The sequence below is a fragment of the Prinia subflava genome, chromosome 2 (genome assembly GCF_021018805.1).
Source record: "Prinia subflava isolate CZ2003 ecotype Zambia chromosome 2, Cam_Psub_1.2, whole genome shotgun sequence".
In the NCBI taxonomy this organism is placed as follows: domain Eukaryota; kingdom Metazoa; phylum Chordata; class Aves; order Passeriformes; family Cisticolidae; genus Prinia; species Prinia subflava.
The window spans coordinates 30488902-30506641 of record NC_086248.1 but is presented as its reverse complement, the minus strand read 5'-3'; the positions used below and the strand labels follow the sequence as shown (position 1 = coordinate 30506641).

At 39.2% G+C, this 17740-nt stretch overlaps 1 protein-coding gene across 2 annotated transcripts in view; it reads right to left on the bottom strand.

The window, feature by feature from the left end:
• Window positions 1-1662: 1662 nt before the first annotated feature.
• KCNQ5 (potassium voltage-gated channel subfamily Q member 5) overlaps window positions 1663-17740 on the bottom strand; it is a 280362-nt gene continuing 264284 nt past the window's right edge. The window contains exons 11-15 of one of the 2 annotated variants that reach the window (XM_063389467.1): window positions 17073-17181; window positions 8612-8743; window positions 7660-7786; window positions 6428-7313; window positions 1663-4531 (exon numbers count right to left, since the gene is read on the bottom strand). In XM_063389467.1, the coding sequence (XP_063245537.1) occupies window positions 4530-4531; window positions 6428-7313; window positions 7660-7786; window positions 8612-8743; window positions 17073-17181 (1256 nt within the window). In that variant the 3' untranslated portion in view covers window positions 1663-4529. Of the gene's footprint in view, window positions 7314-7659; window positions 7787-8611; window positions 8744-17072; window positions 17182-17740 lie in introns of both variants that reach the window. The other variant, XM_063389466.1, reaches the window with a different exon arrangement.

The window sequence follows — 17740 nt, the reverse complement described above, 5'->3', positions numbered from 1 at the left end:
GGATAAATAACCCCAGCTCCCTCAGCTGCTCCTCACAGGACATCAGATGCTCCAGGCCCTTCGCCAGCCTTGTTGCCCTTCTCTAGACTCGCTCCAGCACATCAATGTCTTTCCTATGGTGAGGGGCCCAGAACTGGAGAGAGTACTTGCAGTGTGGCCTCACCAGTGCTGAGTACAGTGGGACAATCCCTGCCCGGTGCTGCTGGCCACACTATTGCTGGTACTTTCTGATTTTCCTCTCTCCCTGCTCCTCTGCTGACACAGGGTGGCCCTGAGTTGGGCTTAGCTGAGGAGGAGGAGGCAGCAGAGGCAAGAACATAGTGGAGAACATGTGGGAGGCCCCCGAAGCCTGTACGGTGGAGGGGGAAGGCAGGAAACCTCAGGGGGTGCAAGGGAGTGAGGGTGGCACTGTGTAATTTTGCCAGGTGCCCAGGCTGGTGTCATGCTGATACATTGCAGTCTAATTTTTTAAGTGAAGTCATAATATTTAATCTCAACTGAAGCCTTAATGATGCTTTAATGAAGCTTTTATGTCCAGTATGACTCAATGTACTGAAGCTGATACAATACTGGAAAGAGAATCACAGAATGGCTGATCTTGAAGGCCCCTGGAGGCCATCTGGTCCAATCCCTCTGCTCAAGTAGGGACACCAAGAGCCAGTTGCCAAGTTGGCTTGTGACTTTCTCCAAGGATGGAGATTCCACAGCCTTGCTGAGTAAACTGTGCCACTGCTTGGTTACCATTGCTGTGAAAAAAAATAGAGAAAACCAAATCAAACCGAAAAAGAGCTAACATAATCCATGCCCCTTCAATTACACTAGAAAATGCTAAATGCATGTTTAAATTTCCTTGTTAGGTAGGGTCCTGGATTCTTATTGTACAGAGCTGAACAGTGAACATTTATGCATGTGTCTTTATGGATATGCATCACCATCTGTACCTGGTCATGGCAGTCTGCCAGGTGACCTAACCCAACAGGAACAACTACTCTCTGCTGTCTTCTGACCCTTCCCTAATAGCTCTGTGCATACAGGAAGCAAGACCACTTGGTTTAACACAAGAATGTGTACATTTGCTTCTTCTCCTGTCCTGTGTTTTTTCTTAGGCAGAGCTTGGTAGTGTTCACATTGGCTGACATGGAAAACCTCCCTTTCTGGCAACTGTGGCTTTAAATTTCAGTATCTTAAGATGGTACTCATCAGAGAGGCTGGAGATATCTGGGTCCACTCTTGAAGCCTCCACAGAAGCAGTGACTTCACCACAAGAACAGGCTCTCTATATTTAGTATTTGACACTCAAACAGTAAAGCTTGTCTTCAGCCAGGCTGCAGAAATAGCACAGTGGAGAAAGTGGGCATGTTGCAAATGAGTGTTTCAGGTTTGGTGCAGTAACATTCTACAGCAACTTTCATGGTCAAATGCAGAAGAAATGGCTTCACCTAGGCCTCAGGTTACACTGAGATGACAGATGTGCCTTCCATGAGAAATCCTGCTCCCCACACAGGCCACTGATTGCCAATCCTGAATCTATTGCCATTTATCAAACAGAGAAGGAAACAATAACTTGCAAGCTCATTTTCATAGAGCAGCTGCAACATTAAGTGAAAGTAAACTGCTGTAAACAGTTACCAGAAACTGAACATGTCAAACTGGTTTCTGTACATTTTATTCTAATAAACTTCCTTTGTGGTGTTTTGGTCCACTTATTAAAAAATTACAAAACTTCAAAACCAAACAATGAGCAAGCTTAATTATTTTCTTGCCTGATATGTGGTCACACCATACAATCTTTTATGTAAGGAAAAAACCCAGTGATCACAGTACTTTTCAAGTCATTTTTATTAACAACAATATGGATTCAACTTTGTCAAGAATTTACAATTAACATTGTAATGTACTGGCTAACGTTGCAGTGTCAGTGGAAGCAGCCATCGTGCTTTCTAATTGCTTTTCTGCAATGAAACTTCCTTTTTGTCTTTCAAAGAAGTCAAAAATACTTCCAATAGCAGATGACATTGGATATGTCTGGAATTGTCCTGTGTGTGGCCACAACTGAATGAATGGCCGCATTTGCATCCAGATGAATGGACAGGAAGATATTACATGCTTCCACTGACGTTGCAGGGGACAAGTCTCATTTCAAAAACAAATTAATTTTTTTAGACAGTGACAGCACTTTGTGTGATCTAATCCATTTGAATAAAGTCAATTAACACACTTGGAAAAAAAAATGTAAAGCAGAAATACCTGGGACAAATTCTTTTCCGTATTTCATTCAAACCTAGTGAATCCAGAATAGTTGCATGACATTTGAGTCAGGATAAAAGTTGGCCCAGAGAGGCAAGTTCGTTTCTGGTACAGGTGGTTCAGTTCCTGTAAGGTCAATGAAACTGAGTCTGATTATCACAACGGAGGCTGAGCTTCGCCCAGTTGGGCAGTGAATTCATTGAAGCCATCCAAGGATGAATTTAACCTCGGGTGTTTAAACCCTTTTTTTCTCCATTCCTTTGCTGTTATGTTTTCTTTTCCTGCTTATTCCTATTTTCTGAATATTCTGATTTTCTCTGTGCTTTTAAAAAAAATGTCCCTTTTCTCCTTCCATTTTTATATCAGTGCTTTGTGCGTTATTTTTTATATAGTCAATGTGACAAGGGTAAATTCAGCTAAGTATTAGTTTCCTCAGGAAATACTGGAATATTACCATTTTCACTTCAAACAGATGCCCAACAAAATTAGGATTTGAATCTGAATTCCTAATTCAAGAAAAATTCTTGAATTTCATAGAGTGAATGTATTCCATAGAATTTTTGCTTGAGTAAGGATTGCAGGTCCCAATCCAGATATACTATTGTACATCAGATGTTCTACTATACATCAGCAATTCAGCATGATTTGACTTATCACAGAAAAGCAGGTGAATTACTCATCACCATACCATAATGAGAGCAGTCACTGTACGTAGGAGTATCTCAAAAACATATGGAACAACTGTGGGCACTGTAAATAAAAGTGTATGATCTTTGCAATCTTGAACCCTAAAACATTATATTCATATTTAAATAAAAAGTATAGATCATATAAGCCAGAATCAAATACAAACTTTTGAACAAATATTAGTCATTGAAACCATTCTTTTCAGCTCTCTCTTCATTCAGGTAGAAGAACATGCTAAACAGAAAACAGTTATTTAGATAAGGCTTAAGTCCTGAAGCTCATACTTAATTTCAACTTCTCTCTTCAAACAATTCTCAAATGGATTGTAAATCAGAAAAAAAATAATTCTTTGTCCTGACTCATGAACTTATTAGTTGTCATGAGCTGGATTTTAATAAGGAGCCCAGGACAAGACTTAAAAAGCCAGACAGGCCTGACTGAATGACTGTCAGTCATGACACTGTCTTTTAAAGAGAGAGCATAGAAACTCCTCATGAGGAAATACAAGTAAAGCTTATAAAAATCCAAACAAACAATTCTTCCTCTTTAAAATTTCATATATTCACTACTCTTTCTATTTTCTATCAATATTATGTTAAAAAACCCTATATGATAAGACTTGCATCTACAAAAATAATAATAATAATGGTGAGCATAAAAGAAAAAAAATTAGAATTTTAAACCTTAATTTGAAAAGATATGATCTTCTGGATTTATCAGTACTTTGTAAAGACATTAATATTTTCATACATAATTTATAGAACTCATTCTTTTGTGCACAAAATTGTATTAAATAAATTAACTTAAAGTTAGAAGCATCAAGCATCTCATTTAAGGCAAAAATACCAAGTTTCCGTGAGATAAATTATCAGCCAACCCCACGGCCGTGTTTCTGTGCGGAATGGGGACAGGCAGGGCCATTGCTCAGTTCTCCCGTCGGCGCCTTCCGGGTGCAGTGGAGGTGCAACCATCTGCTCCTGCAGGTGGAGGTGGAAGAGTGGTGTCCAATTCATGATGCCTTGGTTTTTCGGTCTCAGCAAGGAGGGGGAGTTTCACTGTGGGCACACCATTGCCATGGGCCCAATTGGTTGCTCCTTAACTGAACCTAACTGCACATTTATGCTTAGGTCAGCAGGAGGCTTCACATGAAAGGCAAGAAAGGCACCATAAACAGGAAAAAGGAAAAATAGGCCAAAAGACAATTTTGATTTTTTAAATTTTCAATACTTTTAAACTAACATATCTGTCTGGATAAACTGCAGACATTTAAATAAGTTAACAGTTAAGTGAACTGAGATGTGGAAAAAAATGTATTTATCCTCACAAAATTGCTGTTGTAATCAGGCTTCGGTATGGTCAGATTGCACATAAAAGAAAACAGGAAAGGCTGAATGTGGTGAATTATATGGCAAATCAGCAGTGAGGAAATTGTGCTTCAAGGTGTCTTTCAGGATTTAACAGCTGAAGTTTGCTCCGGCATAAGCCATGGAACACAGTGTACCATCCATGGACCCCGTCTAATGACCCAATATATACACTCTAAAGTTTGCATGTACTTTCACATAATAAAGTTGTCATGTAACATCCAGGAACACTTCTGTAAAGCAAATGGAAGCAGAAGTTACAATGGTTTCATAGTAAACAGATCAGCTTCTTCACAATACAATCTACAGCATTTAGCCACGCTTAAGACTGGAGTGATGTTTTCGATGTACGTAGCGAGTTCCCAGCGGTTCTGGGCCTTGAGAAAACACTGCCCTGAGCGAGCTGGCACTGGCACACCTGTACATTCCTGCTGCTAGAGGGAAGCTGAGCCCAAGCTGGGTTTGTCTACAAGCCTGTGGTGCAGGGGGGGTGTAAACCTGGCAGGAGGCAACACACAGAAACTTCATTCAGCTGGGAAGAGCGAAAGCCCATTCAGGCTCTGCAAGGGTGCTCCCAGTGGCTCACCCTTGCTAGGGATGTGCAGGCAGGCACTAACACTGCTCCTGCACCTCAGCAGAAGTGAAGTGTAGGCTAGAGCAAGAAAAAAAAGAGGATGTATCAGGCAGGAATGCTCAATCTGATATAGGCTTTGAATTTGAAAACTTGGGGTTTAGCAGGAAGGAGTCTGAGAGTCCTGTGTTGGAAAGTTTGCAAAAAATGACCAGTTGGGACACCATGTTGAGCTGTAAGAGTGGGACCATTTTCCCTCTCTCCTCTTCCCCTTTTATTAAAAAAGCAACAAACCCTTGCCTTTTTAAATTTTTTTTTTCAATTAAGATGATTTTCTCTACTTCTATTTATATTTCTGATTGCCTGCATGGCTTTTTTTTTTTAAATAACACTCAATATCTGTGGAAAAAAACCCAACCCATGTAACTTTTTGTTTCTTTACCTTTCTTGTTTTATTTTCTGGGATAATTTCCCTTTCTGCCCACCTAAATCCATATTATTTTTATTTATTTATTTTCCCATTGACTGTGTTGTCTTTCTTCCTCCTGTTCTGTTTTCTTTAGTTTTATTCTGTATTTCAGTTCCTCATTTCCCCTTCTTGCCCAGCCTTATGAAACTGCTGTCGTAGTATCAGGTTGGGACTGCAAAAAAATTGCCAAAGTTTTCACAAGAAGGAAATATTGCTTCTACAATAAAGGCAGCACCTGCTTCCTTCCTTCACCTGTTGCTGCCAAAATGGTTCAGATTTACAAGTCAGCTTCTCAATGAGACTGGAAGGAGAGATTTTCTTGAATTTTCAGTGCAGTCACCCCCTTCTGAGGCCAGACCCAATCCTTAAAATACAAACCTTTTGTAACAAAATAGTTCTTGTTATCAAGAACAATGTGACAGTGGTGTGTCAGGTACTTCTGCCACAGCACTAAATCACCAAAAATCAGATATTACCATACTGTTCTTCAGAGCTAAAAATAACTGATTACTGATGAGTTAATGTGTGTATCTTGCCAGAAATGACTGGCAGCCATTTCTAACCCCATGTTACTCATTTCCTTGGTACCTTGCTAGCAGCTGTAGATAATCTTTTTGTTGTAAACATAAACTATCATCTAAATCAGGACATTATATATATATATATTTAATTAGTTCAGAAGCAAAGTGCTTTAAACCTTAAGATTTTTACTTCTGCCCCGTAGAAACAGCACAAGGTCTAAACGTTCCAATTTTTGTTTTTTGATACATCCTGCAGCATTAGCTTTGTAGGCAACTCATTATTTAAACCTACTGTACTACATGGTAGGCTGCTGTACTGTAGGTGTAAATTTGGATGTTAGCCATTGCTTAGACATGCATTTTCATGCAACTAGGAAATATGGGCTCATTCAACTGCTTTGCAGATTCATCCTGATTTTTGTGATTTTATCTAATTAAAAGGCTTTCAAAACAGTTCATGCTATGATATGTATGACTAGAGGAATGACCCAGCCAATGAAGAAAGCCAGAAGTTATTTAAGTTTGACGTGGAGCAGATTGAGTGCTTCTGTACCATCCCCTGGCTTACAGATGTTTTGAGATGATCTTGATATTCCAGTCCTTAGAGAGTCAGCAGAGAGAGCTGTTTCCATTAGCGGGCGCGAGATGGCTTCAGTAGTCTCTGTCCCTGCCTCTGTCTCCAACTCTTCATCCGTTATAAATAATTTTGACTCCCTCCATTTGGAGTATACATCTTGGCTACCTCTGGAACCACTGGAGTCACTGCCAGCAATCTGTATATTCAGTTCTTCTGTTGACTGTATAAGGTTTTGTACAGATAAAGATTTTCCTAAATCCATTTGCACCACAGGTTTAACTGAGAGCAAAGGTTCCCCTTCTATATCCAGACTTTTCCTCCATGAGAGATCCTTTGTTGCACTGGGCTGTGCAACTTGTCCATTATCCTTTGATGCAACAAGGCAAGCGGTGACATTAGAAACATTTTCCTGTGTGGTTACAGGAATAATATGAATGGGCTCAGGCCTATTGATATGCTTCATCGATGAGAAAGGCGGTATTTGTAATGTTGTCGGAGTTGCTGGCTTAGTTGTCTGGTTTATTTGGTTTGATGTATTATTAACTGTTGCAGGTCCATCATTTGGCACTTGTGTTGCTTGACTATGCATAGCTGGACTGAAAGCATAGTAAGCCTGAGTGCTGAATTCATTTGGTGTCAGTATAAGCTGTAGGCCACGAGGCAGATTGGCACTAGCTGATCTGGATACACATCCACTAAGTTGTGCAGAGTTAGACAAATCTTTGCTGTCTGATGGACTTTGATAATCAGAAGTCTGCTCACACTCGAAAGCTGGCATTTGAAATGAAGCCAAAGTGAGCGCAGATGCAGATCCTTTTCGCAAAACTTGTTGATAAATATCTAATAGACAGTCCAGTTTCGACTCAATGGATTGTACCTATATGAGAGGAAAAGGTCAGCATTAGTGCCAAATACTAATTTAAAATATCTGAAACCTAAGCAAAGGGAAAATGTAACAGCTGAAGAGAAAGATAGAAGTAGCTTGATATAAGCTATTGTCCCTTGAAGAAGAATATCAGAAGCCATGTACATTTTTATAAACAGGCTGAGAAAAGGGGAGAAAAGGTTAAGGTAATATGAGTCACATAATTTTTATTTCAACATATAAACAAAGCAGATATTAGAAAAAAAATTGTACCTGTTCAGATTTGGAAACTGGCAATAAAACACAGAAGGGTCATGAGCAATAAAGCAAGACCAAGTAACACAGATAATCACTCTACCTGTTTCTCCACTTTGACTACCCGCCCTAACATACTGACGTCATCAGTTGTTTCATGCTCTGCCGGATTCTTTTCTCTGCTTCTTTTATCTGCTGTGATTTGTCCTTTCCCAAGAATTTGGTCAACACTGTAAGAGAAACCAAAAGCTGTTGCCATTCCTGGAACTGGTGTAGATAGGGAAGTGTTTGCTATATTTATATGTTAAAAATAAAAGTGACAGTACTTCAGGAAAGCACTCAAGGAAGAAGGCAAACATAATTTTACTAGTTAAGGGAAAAAAAAAAAAGGAGTGATTTTTGAGCATATCAGATTGCTTTTTTTGTTGTCACTAGCCAGGAGCCAGAACTTGGCTGTCATTTGGGAAAGTCAGGGCTAGACTTGCTGAAAGGGGGAAAGAGGAGGTGGCCTCTCCAGTGGCTTGATGTTATGGAGAAACAGACATACCAGTGCCACTCCCAGCTCCCCCATCCTAACAACAACATCCACTCCTGGGAGAGTTGTGAGTTTGAAGCAGGAATCCCATACCTTCTCTGATAATGATAGATACGATGCAATGATGCAATGTTGTTTGGTTCGGTTTTTTAATTACTATTGCTGGGAATCTCTAGCATAAAACCTACCTAAATACTACATTACCAGTAGTTCTCAATTTATTTTGTGTGCGAAGAGGAAGTATGGGGTGGGAAAGAGGCAGTTCTCAATGTCTTCCTCACCCTTTTGAGGGTGTCAAAGTCCTTGTTTACAAATGGACTTTACAGATAAAGGATCACCTTTTCTATTGTTAAGGCTTCCATTTTCTGAAAAAATTTGGATACATGTTTTTTGTTCGGTTTTGCCCACAATTCAATTTCTGGCTCAGCTATGCTCACAGAAACGTTAAACTTTGCCAATATACTTTATGCAGTGAATGACATCAGCTGCTTATGCAGAGTGTAACTAATTCTTTCCTTACCGTGACTGAAGACTCTTAATCCTGCATAACATGTCTAGATGACCTGCTGAATACTGTTCAATGACATCTTTGACATCATAAGGGCGAAGCGTTTCCTTAAACTTTCTCTTTGCAACATGAAACTTCATAATTCTGTGGGGGAAAAGCATTTCATAGGTTAATTTTCAACAGGTGTGGAACCAAAGGTATATTTCACTGACAAAATTTGATAGCTCATTTTTAAATGGAAGGTATTTTCAAAACAGCTTGTGCAGGTAAACTTTCACTTGGTTGTTTTTTTAAGTACAGATGCACCGTAACTATGTCTTTGAATTGTTTGAGAGATCAGGTAACACTGTTTTAAAGACTGAAGAGCATTGTTTGGTATATCAGTATATACCTGTTTGACTTTTTTATGCTAGGTGCTTGATATGAAAGGTACCAAAGAACACGCCTGTTTTATATCTGAGACTAGTTTCACTGACTTGAGTGAGATATCATGTCAGCTACATTTGTTCATAAGATGTTCATAACTGTTCTTGTTACAGGAAATATTTCTTTAATGAATTGATTATACAAACTTAAATAACAGTATTCTTGCCCTGGTGTTCATTTTAAGTTGCATGCTCTCCTCTTTGTGGGGAAAAAAACCCCAACCTGTACTAAAGCACCCCACACCTGAGCAGGTGTTTCCATATAGGGTAAGGTTTAAGACTCATCCCAAGACATTTTAAGGGAAGAATATTGGAAGTTTCTTTGCTCTCCTTGCAATCATTGGCTTTGTGCCAAGACAAAAACACTTGCAGGTCTCTTTACCTGTTCCTCAGGAAAGTAAGTAAAACAGTTGGGCTGTTTGCCAAAAAACCCACCCAAATCGTTCAATGCTTTAGGGAGAGCATGAGGCTTCTCAGCACATTCTCGAGGTGTTGTAGCAGGAGTATGGGACCTGTCCCTACACTGTGTTAAACTTTGTTCTTTGTCTTTTATATTATTTTCTTCTTTTATTAAAGCCTTTTTGCTTTTTCAAGACATACTCAACCATGCTGTCTTGCTACTTATTTAAGCCATTTTCTGTGAGGTGCTGGACACCCTCAGAGGTGTTGAACCCTTGCAGAACTTAATACATCTGGCTCTTCGAGAAATTAAATAGCCTCAATTAATTTTTCATCAGTTTTCATTTTTTAACTAACATTCAGGCCTAAATATTTTTTTCAACTCTTTTGGCTGACTTAAGATCAAATTTTGCAGGCTGAAGATAAGTTTTCATGTTTGTTCCAAACTGGAATATATAGGAATTATTGCTTAATTAGCATTCACAAGTTTTTTCTTGAACTTACTGCAGAATAGTAAGGTTTCAGATAACAGTAAATATCCAAAACTGATGAATGGCATACATGTTTTTATGTGAGTCTTGCACAAGTTTCTGTGATGTGACATAAACATGCGATGTCCCCTGAGTAGCTCTTCTTAGAATGGAAATCTTGATATTAAATCGCAAATTTAAAACAATAAAAAATGACAAATTTGGAAACTAAATGAGAGTGAGATGATTTTCCTGGTCAGCTGGTAGAACTTGAAGTTTTCCTTGTTTTATGTAAGAATCAGGAGAGAAGACAAGGGATCAAGTGTATTAGCCATTCTGGCCTGTGCTGCAGAGCTTATGAATTCCCATTAGGGCCAAACTGCTGATAGTTGCTATCTATTGCAATTGAAAAAGCAGAGACTGTAAATTGGTGTCCTATCCCAATTGCCAGTGTTAATGATAATATGTTCCTTCTGTGTTTATTATGATATGTATTTATTATAATTTGTTGTAAGACAACAAATTATAATAACCCCTAACCATGGCTCTCACTCTCTGATGAAAAGAGATTAGTAATGCTTTAGTGGAATTTAGAAAAGGCATACTTCATATAGGTAGGACAGACATTATGATAATAGCTGTGTAGAGTTGCATTGACAGTATACAGTGATCGTCTACTGATTTTGTATCATACATAAATACTCTTACAGATAATATCACCCTTTTCTCACAGTACTTAGCTTGTTGATATTTCCTGTTCTGGTAACTTTCAGTAAAATGAGATTGTCACTGGTATAGAACTTGAACTATGATTCTGATTATAGAAATTAAAAATGGAAAAGGTCTGTTAGGAGCAGCCCATCAACTTGACACTTCAGGACTGATCTCCATGCACTTTCAAATATATTGGGATTGTGAGCTTTCCTCTTTTGCATTACCAGCTAGTTCTACAGAACAATGGCTTTTGGTATCTTTTGTAATCTGGAAGCCTGTGAAGCTGTGATGAATCTGGGATGCAGATTTTTTTTTTTCTTAGCTGTCAAATTATGCCGAGATGTTGGTTTATAAGACCCTGATAACCTAATCTTCTGGATCTAGTTCTTTATTGAGATTACAAAGAATGAATAATGCATCTGACATACAAGCCAGTATAATTGTTTTGTTGTTATTATTATTCTTATGTTTCCCTTCATGCATTTAATAAAGTAAAAATTTCAAATACTCTATTAGAAAAGAAGAGCCAGACCATAATTGGCATAATTGAAGACAACTAAATTTACCACAACTGGATGATTTTACAAGGGAAGAGGCAGAAGACTAATTTATATTAACAACCATGAAAGCTTCTTAATCAGTTAGCACAAAAGTCTTCATTACTACTTTGCAGCTTTATAACACTTTTTTTGCTTATCAAGGCAGTTTGTTTATAATGTTCGAACAGAAGTCAAACAGAATTGAAAGCATCACAGCTGTAGCAGTGAGCTGTAACTGTGCTATTTCTGGTTTAGCTATTAGCTCAAGTGATTCCATCTTAATTAACTTCAGCAGGGTTTGGAACAGACCCATATTGCTTACTTCCTTTTCTTCAAGTACACAAAATTTTAGATAAACTGTGCAAAAAAATGGAACTATTAAACAACTGTCCTTTTAAAAGCCTGAAAGTTAATTAAGAAAAAGAAAAACAATTTTTTTCAGTGATGGAGCCTTGCAACTGCTTTGCAATTATTGAGTTTGGTAGAACCTCTGTAGTTATTTAGTGTCAGTTTTAAAAACTCAGTTGGCTTCCCATTTCTTGAAATCACTATGTAATTAACTTTCTTTGCTGTGAGGGTGGTAAGGCGCTGGAACAGATCACCAGGAAAGTTGTGGATGCCCCATCCCTGGCAGTGTTCAAGACCAGGCTGGATGGGTAAGCTGCTCTCAAGTCCTGAGGAAGCTTGGAGCCACCAAGTGCGAGGTGTCCCTGCCCACAGCGGGGTGGTCGGAACTGGATGGTTCCTACGGTGGCTTTCACCCAAACCACGGTATGATTCCTGATGGTTGGACAGCCATCCTGATAGATTATGCACAGCTAGGTAGACTGTGAGTTCCTGTGGGGTGAGACAAAGGTGGTTTGCAGGTATCCCCTCAGGAGCGATGCTCCCCGCGGCCGGCGGCAGCCCCGCCTTTCCCGGCGGCGCCAGCAGGGGGCGAGCGCGGCCCGTCACAGCCGCGGTGCCCGGGCCGGGCCCGCAGGCCCCGCGCTGGTGAGATTTGTTACTATAATATATATTATATATTGTTGTTAATATAATATTTGCGTGTTCAGATCGCTCTGTTCCGGGCAGCAAGGTGTTTTGTGACTCAGATCTAATGTGAGAGACGATACGCCGTTGTAAACCCACCCAAGCCACATGCATGACAGGGCTCTGGTAAGAATTAGTCATAAAAAGTAGCTCATTTCAGTGATAAGTCCAGAGAAGAGCAGAAAAAAAAAAATCGTCTGTGAAAGCAGACCAATAGATAAAAGTGCTTTGTCTAGAATTAATATCTAAACCACAGGTCGCACTAATTTTTTATGTACCCTGATAAGTTGTGTAAAGTTACAGGTCCAATACCAACTTTTGTCTTACTGACCCGTAGCAGCCAAAAGCAGCACCCATTTCATTTCTCTGTTCTCAGATGCAGGTTCAGCATTGCTCTGACACTGTTTTCTGCACATGCATGTTGCATATCTTCCCTGGCATTCACTGCATTTTAATTTGCATTCCTGTTGCCCCTTCCAGTATTAAAAGCTGCCCTGCTTGTCATTTAGTGCACTTCCCTGAGACTGGCACCAGGTTAGAACATGTCTAATCTTTTGTGCAGCCCTGTCATAGTCATGCCATTATTTTCAAAGCTGTGTCTTGTCAGTCTTGTCACTATTTCAGGAAGAAGCAGAGCTTCATTCTACTGGGATTCAGGTAGAATCATACATGGTTACTGCCTTTAATATTAAATGACAGGTAGGTTGTTTTATCCATAGCCTGATGAGGCGATCACAGGTCGTTTCCTCACCTACTACACCAGGAAAGCAAGTGCATGGGGATCTAGCTCTGCTGGTTCCTCTGTCTCTCTACCCTTACCTTGCCAAATATCCCTTCTTCCTGGTAAAACTGTAATATGCAGAAGAGATCAGGATCCAACAGAGAGGCCAGCAGACAAAGGTGCCTGAGAGACAGTTCTACTACATGAGGCAAGTGAGTCAAAATTGTCTTCTCGTGTCGCGACCTGACTCATCCAGAAACATGATTTTCCCCCAAGCACAGTGCAGTCCCCCAAACACATGTATAAGAGCCTTTGCCTAGGCTCTGAAGACCATCTGGCAGATAATGAACAATGTGTTTGGATTTAAAAGAAAAGAGGTGGTTCTGAAGCACTACATCGAACAAATTCAAAATGACTACTAAAAGTACATTTTATAGGTGTTGCAGAAATATTGTAAGGGCTGAACATAAATGGTAAATTATATTTTCCATCTTTGTCTGTTAAATATGTATGACTGTTCAACTATACAGCTTATCAGCTCTAGAATTCTCAAGTTTCATTACATTTAGCTACAGGGTTGTTTATTTTTTTTATTAGCAACAAATGAAAACATATCTTTGCAATCATTAGAATTAAAGAGAGAAAAGACCTATTAGGTCAGTATGTTCATCTTCCTGCCATTGCAGTTATTTTCTATTGCATATTTCTTTATGCTTCTCAAATCTCATTTTATATTCCATAAATAGTACAGTAATTCCATCATTTCCATGTGGAAAGTATTATTGAAATGAGTGCTTCTTGCTACGGAAAATGATCAGAGATATCACAATGTAGGGAAACAAGGTATCCCAATCTTTCTTTTAGTTCCTTTTATTCACATTCATCATTGTGAACTAACAGAGCTGGAAAATGCAATGTTTTTGTTAGTCTCCAGGAACTCTGCAGGATATTAATGGCTTTTTGTTCACAACAAGGCTGAGCTGAGTAGTGCTGAGGAACCTGCTGGCACACAGACTCAGTGCACTGGCAGCAAGGACTGCTGTGTGCCCTGCTCTGATCCCAGCCAGAGGCTGGGGATGAGCAGGACTGATCCTGGCTGGGCCCAAGGCATGCTGTGCTGCACACTGGGCTTCACCACACTGCCCATCTGTACCCTACTCACCCAACATTGTGCAAACGCATCGAGCAGCTTTTCCTTACTTTCTCTACTCCCTCAGTTTATCTTTCCTGACAGAGAGCTTGTGGGGTAAGAGGGGATGGAGCAAGCAGCACACGACATAAAAGACTCAGTTTAGGAGGCTTTGAGAGCAGATTGAGAGCTTGACATGTTACCAGAAAGGTTTGTGTGGTGGGTCTTCAGTAGGACTAATTGAGAGTCCTGTCTTTTTTGGAAAGAACCAAAATGTTGAGAACTTTTTCAGGAAAGGACTGTTTTCTGTTCTGACTATAACAAAATGAAACCTTGGGGGTTTGTTTACTCAGAAAGCTGTTTTGAAGAATAATGTAGTCCTGGAAAAATTTAAGTACACAAGGTCAAAACTGACACAGTAGACTTTGAAATTACCAAAATAAAAAATTATAAAGAAACCAGTTTTTTTCTTTTCTATTACAAGGGTGTCCAACCTGAGAGTAAGCAGCATATTTTAGGCTCCTTGCACTGAATAAAAAAACCCACCCCAAATGTTTTCATTCCAAAACTGAGAGAAGACCTACCTCTGTATACCCACAGGCATGAATTAATTTTGTTAATTTCATTTCCCCTATTTGGAGCTATTTGTGTCTTTGTAAAATTTGTACTCAGGTCTAAGCAGGAAAAAATAATTAGTCTCCCTTATAGCAATTTTTCAAGTTGCTGTATCAAGAATGGATTCAACTGTCTGTGTTTATATTTGAGATCTTTTCATAGTGCGTCATACAACCATGCAAGTGCCTTCTGTCTTTGCCTGCTTCTGTATAGCAGATGCATGAAAGGAAAACCAGCCTTCACCCTCCCCCACTGTCTTTGCAATTCAAAGCTGTTTCTAAAAGCAAACTTCAAAATGAGGCACAAAGTTTCCATATAGGCAGATGTTATCATCTTGAAATTCTACAGTTACTATATAGAGTCTCAGATCCTTCTTCAGATGTTTGCATAGATCCCAGCGTAGTCTGGTAACAGATACTCTGAATAATCAGAAAGAGGTGTATCAGCTACCTGATGAACTGAATTATCAGTCTCTTGATTTTGAGAGATTAAAGTATAGCATATACAGAAGTCTCTAGATCATGGCATATTACTTCTTTACAGGTGTCAAACAAAGGTAAGTTTCTGAAGCAAGATGCATGTCTCTTGTAATCTTGCAAAACACTAAAATTTGCAGGGAGGTAGGAAAGATTCATGGCTAATTGATGGCAAGTGGAGATTCTTACTCTCAGCCTCAGTGGTGACATGAGTTGTTTTTCTAGTAGGTCAGGCATGCAGAGTAAAAGTGGGAGATAATATAAAAATTTGATTGTCATCAGTTAAATAATACATGTCTGAAACAATCAAATCTTTCACCTTTGCTCTTCGTATTAGATGTTTCTGTGGATGGTACTGTGAAAAAGTTTCCCATCTGTATTCTTCACATTTGGTTACTTTCCATTTGAACTGATAATGACCAAGTCACCAAGCAAAAAATGCAGATGATGCATTGAACAGTCCAGTGGCCTCTTAGAAAATGAGCTCCATGAATTAAGTATTAAAATGTAAAGTCAATCTTAAGGAATTTGGACAGTGTGAAGAGTGATCCCTTGCCAGGACAAGTGGCAAGGTGCACCTGGAGCCAAGAGTTATCCAGTCTATTTAAAATGCAGCACCACAGAGAAAGGACCAAAGACATCTTTGACACCAAAGTCAATGGATTATGCTGACTGTTCCTAATGTGAGCAGTTTCCAATTGAGGGAATAGGCTTGCCTTGTGGGTGGGTGTCCACTGTGAAAAAGGGATTTCTGTCACTTGCTGGAACACTGCTAGCAAGAGATGGTTTCCAGCAGTGGTGTTTGGGTTGCCAGTTGCGGTGGCTGTGGACACAGGCCTGGTATCTGAATCATCCTGTGAGGTCATTTCCAGGCAGGTTGGAAAAATAGTAGGGAAAGATGTCTGCAAATGATCTACCAAGCTGTCTGTGCTAGTAGAAAAGTTTTAGAAACAGCCTTACTCACTGTCTGTCTTCATTTTACTCAATGGAAAAGGGGAAGGAAATACAAGTAGCCCTTATGTTATCACTGAAGGAAATGATGTGATAAAAAGCTTGAGCTTTTTCTTCCAACAGAACTGAGAAAACTCAGATAAGGGTTTCTGTACAGGAAAACATTGTCTTTCCATAGGCTTTTTACAGAAATTCCTTTTGGCTGCTTCCAGTCTGTCTGCCCAAGAAGGGTGCTGGCCACTGATGTGACTGTGATGCAGAGCCAGTGGGGTGTCCCCCAGAGATAACCTGAGGTTTGCTGCCAGCAGACAGAGAATGCTTGAGCTCTCCTTCGTTGTTGCTGTACACTTTATGGTGCAGATTTTGGCAGCCAGGATTTATACTTCAAAATACTCTGGGAGATAAATAGCCTTGGCAGTCTCAAAAGGGTGAATGACATGTTTAAACTTTCAATGCAGGCAACTTTATAAGTTTCAATGCAGTTTGCTGCTTTCTTGCAGAAGGAGACTATTTGTTTTAAATTATTTGGGTTATATTTAGTTTAGTGGATAGTGGTAGGCAAGGCTTTGCACAATTGAATGAATGTAATTATTCTGTTCTTACCAGAAGAAATTTGTAATAAAAGTCATATGACAGTCTCAGGAATATGGAAATGCAATAACCCCCTACACGTTTAAAGGAAATAACTTTTCCAGGCAAGGTGATACATATTCAGTAAAACTACATCTAATAGTAGTTTGGATAACATAAAATATAATGGAAAACAGCATCCATTACTCTCTTTTCTGTGTCAAATCATGTAATATTTTCAGATATTGAAAAGCTGATAACAGAACTGATAAAATATTTTAATTTAACTAAAATAGAAAGGAAGCATAAAATATTGGCATTAGTTATGTAACAACTATAGCTGTATAATAGCTATTATTTTATGAATTGACATGCAGTTTATCCTCACTAAAGAAAACTCAAGTGTTTATTCATTTGGTATTTTTCACTCACCTGATAGCTCTAATGACAGTTTTAAGAGCAGGGGTGAGATCTTCTACGGACACATCACACTGGCACCCTTTGTCATCATAAACATCATCTGTTCCAAGACTGGTGTCAGCTGCAAAAGACAGGAACAGACTAAATAGGAGAAATTTAAAAAGCTCTATCTTAGTGTTTTCTAACAGCCTGCACAGTGGTTCTGGAAAAAGAAGGACTACATATCAAGCATGACAGACCTCCACCAGTTTATGAACTGTATGATGCACTTGTGTGTGTCTGTGCTTGTGTCATAAAATGCCTTGGTAGTCCCAGAGTAAGTAGTAAAAATTAGAAAGGAAGAATGCCCTATTATTTTTCAAACTAATTAATAGCTGAGTACCAGCATGTTTATTCCTGATGTCCCATGATTTTTCATCACATTCTCTGTTTTGTGGGAAAGCAGTGAACTAACAGATGCAATGGCAGAATCAAAAGATGCTGAAGTTATATTGTTATTGTTTTACCCCTATGGATCAACCTGACAATGAAGACAAAGTAGAAGATCCATTTCATTTAATAAGCAGGCTGTGGAATGACCCAACACTATTACAGGTGAAAATAAACAAAATACTTTTTTTACCAAGAATGAATAATTGCCACCTTAAGCCCCAGAGCCATGTAGGTATTTCAGGTTTCCT